Source organism: Petaurus breviceps, unplaced genomic scaffold (assembly GCF_028583685.1).
Source record: "Petaurus breviceps papuanus isolate PSGF00001 unplaced genomic scaffold, PetGlider_PUasm1.0 90750, whole genome shotgun sequence".
NCBI lineage: Eukaryota > Metazoa > Chordata > Mammalia > Diprotodontia > Petauridae > Petaurus > Petaurus breviceps.
The window spans coordinates 12,902,266-12,910,489 of record NW_027187335.1 but is presented as its reverse complement, the minus strand read 5'-3'; the positions used below and the strand labels follow the sequence as shown (position 1 = coordinate 12,910,489).

Sequence of the window (8,224 nt, the reverse complement as noted above, 5' to 3'; positions counted from 1 at the left end):
GGTAGGAGGAAAGCAAGGGCAGCCTTCCCCCCATTAAGCCCACCCCAGAGAGGTAGGAGAGAAGAGGGAGACCAGGAAATCAGTTGTCCCCAGAGTGAGTAGTGCCTTGAAGGAGGTAGGCAGGGCAATTATTGTTATTCTGATTTTTCAAATAGGGAAACTGAGGTTAAGAAGTTAAGTGTTTGCCTGAAATTACACAGCTAGTAAATGGCAGAGAAAGGATTAGAACCCAAGACCACTGACTCTCTGGTGGGGCTCTCTTACACTGAGCTGCCCCACAGCCAGTCTTCATCCTCTAGGACACCTGGGGCTGGAAAGTCTGGCAGCTATCCCCAGTCACTCCATCCAGGTCACTTAGGCTATTTGGGAAAAGCACTTCAGGATACAGGATACAGAACTATCTAAGTTCTAAGAGGAGGGACACAGACATACACATTTGACCTCCCTGAGATTTTTGAGTTCCCAAAGGGAAATGGGTCCCAACCCAATCCACTCATCCTCTACCCCCAAGCCAAACAACAGAGCTACCTCCCTCACCCCAGGGCAAAGTATCCTAAAAATCCACCCTAATTTCAAGACTCCTTATACCCAAGAGCTGCTGGACAGAGATACCCCCTGGAGCCCTGACCCTCCCCAGGGACCCTCTCTCCTACTCCTTTTCCAACCCCTCCTTTCTTTGGGTCAGAGTCCCAGCTACCCTTTCGGGAAACCCAGACTCCTGCCCAGCTCCTGAGGCAGGACCGACAACAACATCAACTTCTGCAGCCCGACACTGTCCTGAGAATCGAGAGGGAAGGTGGAAGGGTCATTCCAGACACTCACTCGCTCCGGCTCCAGTCTTGCTCCCAGATCCTGTTCTAGCCTGCAGATCTCCTCTACCAACCCTCCCGGAAGCCTCGCCCAGCTCAGTCCAGCCTGCTCTTCCCTCCTCTCCCCTCCCTTTTACTCCGTTTCTGCAATGATTAACTAAATCTAGGTGAAGAACCTACGTGATGACAGCTGGTGAAGGTACTCCCATATCCTGCCTCAAGGAAGCAGGGCCCAGACTCCCCTCCCCCACATGCCCTACAAGGGCCACCCTTGATCTCCCAAATGAAGCCAAAGTTAGCAGAGGCCTCTGCAACACCCACTAATTCCAAGGCACTTTCCCTAACGCACTGCCTCAATGGACATTTGGGACATCCTTGTCTCTGGGGCCATCTCAATCTGGCAGGTTAAAGAAGAGGCACACAGGTTAGAATATTCTCAAGGAAACTTCCTACACACATACAAGGAGGCTGGTCCCCTGGGGAGTGTCCAGGGACTGAGGCCACTGCTGTTCCCTACAGCCAGAAGGACATACGGTATGGACTTCATCTTCAGGACCCTGGAAGTGGTCTTGTGAGTGAGGGTAATGAGGATTGTGATGGTGTACAGGGAGGGAAATGCCTTGATCCCATACCTAGGGATGTATTCATTTGTAAGGTTATTTTTGCATTTTAAAGATCCACAGAGGGGAAGAAAAAAGGGAAAGGAGACAGGCCACAGGATCCTAGGATTTCAAGCCAGAAGTGAATCACCTCATTTTATACATGAGGCAACTGAAGGCTTGAGGAGGGGAAGAGACTTGCCCAAGGTCACACTGGTAGATTATAGGTTGAGAGTTTGTGTTTCAAGTCCAACCCTCTCATTACCCACACTAGAACAAGGATTTTGTTCTGTGGTCACATAACTAAGGGTCAGACGCAGGATCTGAACCCAGATCTTCCAGACTCCAATTGTGACACAAAGGAAAATCCAGATCTTTGGATTGCAAATCTAGTGTTCTTTGCTGATTCCAGGGTCCTTCCTTCAATATCCAGTGTAGGTTCCTCTTCCTGAAGCCTTCCCAGAACACTCCAGCTCCCAGGGACCTTATCTTCCCCTGACCTCATATCACCTGGAGAACTTTGCACCAGACTTGCTGGTGACATCTCGTGCTGGGCATGGGTGTGTGTTGCTAAGTTTGTATTTTCCTGGTTAAAACATCAGCTCCCAGAGGGCAGGAGTTATACTTTACTGATTTCTCTATCCCCCACAATACTTAGCAGAGTGTCCTGCATATAATAAGGGTTCAATAAATATTTGTTAACTGAACCTCACAAAGAGGTTCCAGGTAGGCACAAAATGGCACTAGGGATACAGTGGTTTCCAGAGATGGGGGGGGGTGATTGGAGAGGGGAGAAAAGAGGGAAGGGGCTACAGGGAAATCCCCAAAGCCTGTGTAAGAATCTGGCTTCAGCCTTTCTGGAGAGGCTCGTTCGTTTCCTGTTACGTTACTTTCCTACATGCATTCTCTGTTCCAGTCAAACTGGACTACTAATTGTTTTCCAAATACAATAACTCCCAGGGTTATTGTGAAGATCAAATGAGATTAAAAACTGTAAGGCACTTAGTACAGTGCTTGTCACATAGTAGGCACTATATAAATGTTATTTATATAGTGCCTACTATATAATATATTATATAAATATAAATTTATATAATAGTTATTAGCTATTAAGGGCAGCTAGGTGGTGCAGGGAATAGAGCACCAGCCCTGGAGTCAGGAGGACCTGAGTTCAAATTTGGCTTCAGACACTTAACACACACACAAACACAAAAAAAATAGCCGTGTGACCTTGGGCAAGTCACTTAACCCCAATTGCCCTCCAAAAAAAAAAAACACAAAAAAATTTGTTATTAGCTATTATTATTATCATTCCCATACCTTTGTACAGGGCAACTCACAAGCTTGGAGATGCACTTGGGGCATGTTCCTTTGCCATCTGCCTTTTACAATCCCAAATTCCCTCTGAGGCTCAGGTCAGATTCCATCACCTACACAAAGGTTTCCCCAACCACCACCCTTCCTCTGAATCCTCTGTGTTCTCCCCATCCTAAAACTGTCTTGTATTTATTTATCTGTGTGCATATTGTATCTGCCCAACAGACCGTAAACCCCTTGACTATAGGGATCATTTTATTCATATCTTTTTTTATTCCCATCACCTAGCATAGCGCTTTAGCCCATAGTGGGTATTTAATGAACATTTGTTGAACTGAATTGTTGAAAAGGAGAAAAGAAATTAGCCAAAAAAAATTCATGTAAGCTATTGTATCCTATAGGCTATCCTAACCTTTCTCCTCCCCTATAAACATTCCCAGATAGTAACTGGTTTAAGAAGAGATGTACTCAGGCTCCTGGCCCTGGATTCTTACCATCTCAAATAGACTTCAGAACTAATCATAGCAGAAAGGATTCAGGTGAGATGCCCCCTAAAAAAACCTCCCCAAACCAAAAGGGTGATGCTAAGAAATGTGGCCAAGAAAAAAGATTCCTTCTCTAGAGATGTTGAAAGGGGGATTTCTGGTTGAGCAGGACAGCTAGCTCTGCCCAGAGACAGAGACATAATGACTTCTGAAAGTCCCTTTCAACCAGAGGCATCCATTGGTCCCAGGGTCTCAGTCCAGAAAGTAATAAAGCCTAAGGGAAGCACCAGAAGGAAGAATTGGGGGAAAAGGGAATTACCCACATACCTTCCTCCATCTCTCCCCAACTCATGGGACAAGAAATATTCTTAAATGGGGAAATTGTATTAGATGGTCTCTGAGTTTTCTTCTAACTCTAATGTTTTTTAGCATGTTAGTTGTGCTATGTGTTTCAGCATATTACTTATTCCCCAAGGTCACCATCTTTTCAAATTTATGCTAATCATCTATATTATCCTCTTCTCCATCCTTATCACTTCTATTTACTGAAACATCATGATGCAACATAGGTGTTTTTAACCTCTGATGTGCCATGGACTCCTTTGGCAACCTATGGACCCCATCTTTTTTAACTTAGTATTTTATTTTCCCCCAATTACATGTAAAAACAATTTTCAACATTTGTTTTTAAAATTGAGTTCCAAATTCTATCCCTCCCTCCCCATCCCCCCTCATTGAGAAGACAAGCAATTTGACATAGGTTATACATGTGTAGTCAGGCAAAAGATATTTCCATATTAGTCATGTTGTAAAAGAAAACACAGGCCAAAATAAAAATCCAAGAAAAATAAAGAAAGTAAAAAAAAGTATGCTTTGATCTGTATTCAGATTCCATCAGTTCTTTCTCTGGGCATTGATAGCATTTTTCATCATAAGGCCTTTAGAGTTGTCTTGTATCATTGTATCGATGACAAGAGCTAAGTCATTCACAGTTGATCATCATACAATATTGTGCACAATGTTCTGGTTCTACTCATTTCACTTTGCATCAGTTCATGTAAGTCTTTCTAGGTTTTTATGAAAACATCCCACTCATCATTTATTATAGCACAATAATATCCCATTACAATCATATGCCACAAATTGTTCCTATGCCATTCCCCAACTGATGGGCATCCCCTCAATTTCCAATTCTTTGCCACCAGAAAAGAGCTGCTATAAATATTTTAGTACTAATAGGTCCTCGTCCTTTTTGCTTTTTATCTCTTATGGGACACAGACCTAGTAGTGTATGGTTATGGTTTTATAAACCTTTTAGCATAGTTTCAAATTGCTCTACATAAAGGTTATCAGTTCACAAGTTATTGACCTCCTCTAAAATAATGTTTTTAAATGGACAAAAATAATTATATAGGGTTACAAAGGAAATCAATAATAATGGAATACAATTATCCTGATTTTTAAGTTCATGGACCCCAGGGAGGTAAGACCCTCACCTATAGTGGAAAGACTGCAAGATTTGGGGTCCTCAGTTCAAATAAAGTCATACTGATTATTCCCTGTATGACCTTAGCAAAGTTACTTTACTTCTGAGGGTCTCAGTTTCTTTAACTCAAGCAATTTTGAGAACCTGAGGGAGTTGAAGAGAGACCCGGAAGTTGAAAAACATCCTCTCTTACTTCTCCTCCCAACCTGCAAAGATGAAAAGCTGGGCTCTTCTCCAAATGCTGACTTTCCTTTGAATTCTCTCAAGGTCTCACAACTTCCCAACTAACTCCAGAGCTAAGCTTATTTAAAAGTCCTTCAGTGGCCACCTAGACATCTAGCCAATGGAAGTGAGCCTTTCAATTCAGTCAAAGTGTTTGTACTTCAGAAAGAAATAATAGGAACACCTCATCGTGTGATTAGATCTTTTGAGTATAGCAGTTAAAGGAAAGGGGTCCTTTCTTTATATGTGTCACGGAGGGGGATGGCCACTGAGGACATACAGAATATATGCAACACTCCCTGCCTAGTTCCAGTCCAATCCATGGAGGCTTGGTGAACCGTCTTCTGGTCACGAGTAACTAAAGGGCTGATGCCATGCAATGATTAGGACTCTTTGGGTGGGCCTTTTTTAAGTGTGATGAGACACACAAGAACTGAAATGAGCTGCCAAGTAGAAGATAAGGCACAGCCATTGTCCACTCCTTTGTCTGTAAATACATGGACACTCTATTAACTTTTGTGTATATTCTTTCCCAATCTTGGGTGAACAAGCATTCCAAGAGAGGAATGCCCAGGTAATTGTTGAGACCGTGTAAAGTCATACCCGCTATAATCAGCAATTTGAATTAAGAGTAGTAGCAGCTGAATCCAATGAGTCAGTGTAGCCGCCAAGCGACCTGCCTGACCCAACCCAGCAATGGTTTGATCGACAAGCCAAGACACTAAGCCCTGAAAAGAGTCATCCCAGCTGAGCAAGGGAATGAATGACTTTTCCATTTCCCCAAAGCACACTGGTGAGAACATCACAAAAGGAAAAAAAAAGTACTCCCAGAGCCAGGAATCATGAGGTAAACCTTGGCTTGCCCCAACATGCTTCCTATATGTGTGTGCCTTTATGCTTTAAATTTGAGCCCATTGTCCCAGAAACTATATGTGTATTGAGGGGTGAGTGCACACCCACTTCGAGGAATATTTCATAATTTTTGTCTTTGCAATATCTTTTCAGTAAATATCTCTTTTTGTAGGAACTAATTTGTATCCACTGTTTGATTGATATAGGGTAGCACATTGGGTAGCAGCCCATAAGTGACAGTACTAGAAACCCTTAAATCCTTAGGGTTATCCCTGAAAACCCTGAAAGAAAAAGCAGTATTCTCCTTTCCAGAAGCCCAAACAGCTAGTCTAGCGTGAGTTTTAAGAATGCTATGCATATAAAATGAGGGAGTTGGACTAGATAATCTTTAAGGTATCCCCCAGCTCTAAATATCATATGACCCATGAACTGGAGAACACTGTCCTACTTTCTTTAATAACTTTAGCACCTGACTCATAATTTTCTTCGTCCCTTTTCGATGCTACTATATATGTTGATGACCAATAAAAGGAAAATGGTTTTGGGTGGTGGTGACAAGGGACAAATAAGTTCAGAGTTCATAACAGATAAGGAGCGGAATACCCAACATAATATGATAAGTACAGTAGACCTTGGGGAATGGATTTCAAAAAATTCATGGGAAAAATAGGTAGGAACCATTGACTGAAACTTACAAAGTTAAATTTGTTGATGAAGGATCAGAAGATCTCAAGATGAAATAATAATACAAGCTAACCTTTATATAGCACCTCAAGGTATACAAAGTGTTTTACAAACATTATCTCATTGATCCTCACGACAACCCTGAGGTTGTTATTATTGAGGTAGACGCTACTATTTCCCCATTTTACAGATGAAGAGACTGAGGCACAGCACAAAAGGCTACATGGATTGCCTTTTTGCTGTTCAGTTGTTTTTAGTCATGTCTGACTCTTTCTGACCTCATTTGGGGTTTTCTTGACAAAGTTACTGCAGTGATTTGCCATCTCTTTCTCCAGCTCATTTTACAGATGAGGAAACTGAGGCCAACAGGGTCAAGTGATTTACCCAAGGTCACACAACTAGTAAGTATCTGAGGCCAGATTTGAACTCAGGTCTTCCTGACTCCAGAAGCACTCCATCCACTACACCACCTCCATGATTTGCCTAGTATCTGTGTAAGGCACGATTTTAATTCAAGTGGTCTTAACTCTGAGCACAGTGCTTTATCCACTAAGCACCTACCTACCAGGAAAAGTTATCTGAGGGCAGCTAGGTGCAGTGAACAGAGCATCAGCCCTGGAGTCAGGAGGACCTGAGTTCAAATTTGACCTCAGACATTTGACACTTATTAGCTGTGTGACCTTGGGCAAGTCACTTAACCCTACCTTGCCTTTCCCCCCTCCAAAAAAAAAAGTTATCTAAAGAGATCCATATGGTTGCACAGAATACTCATCAATGAACTCAGATTTTAAGAATATGTCTTGTTGTTGCTCAGTTGTTCCATTGTGTCCAACTCTCTGTGACCCCATTTGGGGTTTTCTTGGCAAACATGCTAGAGTGCTTTTCCATTTCCTTCTCCAGCTCATTTTACAGATGAGGAACTGAGGCAAACAGGGTGAAGTGACTTGGGCAGCATCAACAGATAGTAAGTCCTCAATCCACTTTGACACCTATCGGCCCCAAATAAGTATAAAGAGTATAGGAAAATGGGCAAATAAATGCAGTTGCATACAAACATGGGACAATCCTATCAGAATTGTGTCAGAACTAGCTGAGGTTGTATTTGGCTGGGAGGGGAAGAAGGGGAGGGGAGGGGAGATGTAAGATGTAAATGCTTGAAATGAAGATTTAACAATCAAGCTGGCTCCAGAATACCTCTGTCCAAGATGCTTATTTAAGAAGTCCTTGCAAAACTTTTATAATATTAAGGTGTTTTAATTTCTAAAATAATAAATATAAATAGATATAACCTATAAAAGAGTCTTAGAGGAATCCTCAATAATTTTAAAAGTTATTTATTTTTAGTTTTCAAGATCCTCAATAATTCTTAAGAGTGAGAAGACCAATAGATTGGTTTCTGACCAATTCTCCAGTGGAAGATACAAAAATAGAAAGCAAGGAGCAGTAATGAGGTGTTAAACTAAATGTAAAGATGTGTCTCTATCTTGTATCTCTCTCTCTCTCTTTTTTTTTTTTTTTGCCTTTTGGAGGGCAATTGGGGTTAAGTAACTTGTCCAAGGTTACATGCTAGTTTTTTTGGTGTGGGTGTTAAGTGCCTGAGGCCAGAACTGAACTGGGGTCCTCTTAACTCCAGGCCTGTACTTTACTCACTGGACCATCTAGCCACCCCTTATCTTGTATCTCTTAATGCAAATGTGAAAGAGTTCTTGAATGAATTAGAAAGGGAGCTTGGTAATGACTCTCATGGCTTTTTTTTTTTTAAAAGCTCAG

The 8,224-nt window shown here is 42.0% G+C and overlaps 1 protein-coding gene across 3 annotated transcripts in view; it reads right to left on the bottom strand.

Moving 5' to 3' along the window:
• Nucleotides 1-976, bottom strand: part of HAP1 (huntingtin associated protein 1) — a 30,527-nt gene extending 29,551 nt beyond the window's left edge. The window contains exon 1 of one of the 3 annotated variants that reach the window (XM_069067713.1): nt 823-976. Coding sequence is in view for 1 of the 3 variants with exons in the window: in XM_069067715.1 (XP_068923816.1) it covers nt 823 (1 nt within the window). In the remaining 2 variants the exon portion in view is untranslated. The remainder of the gene's footprint in view (nt 1-822) is intronic. The other 2 variants (XM_069067712.1, XM_069067715.1) reach the window with 2 other exon arrangements.
• Between the last annotated feature and the right edge of the window lie 7,248 nt (nt 977-8,224).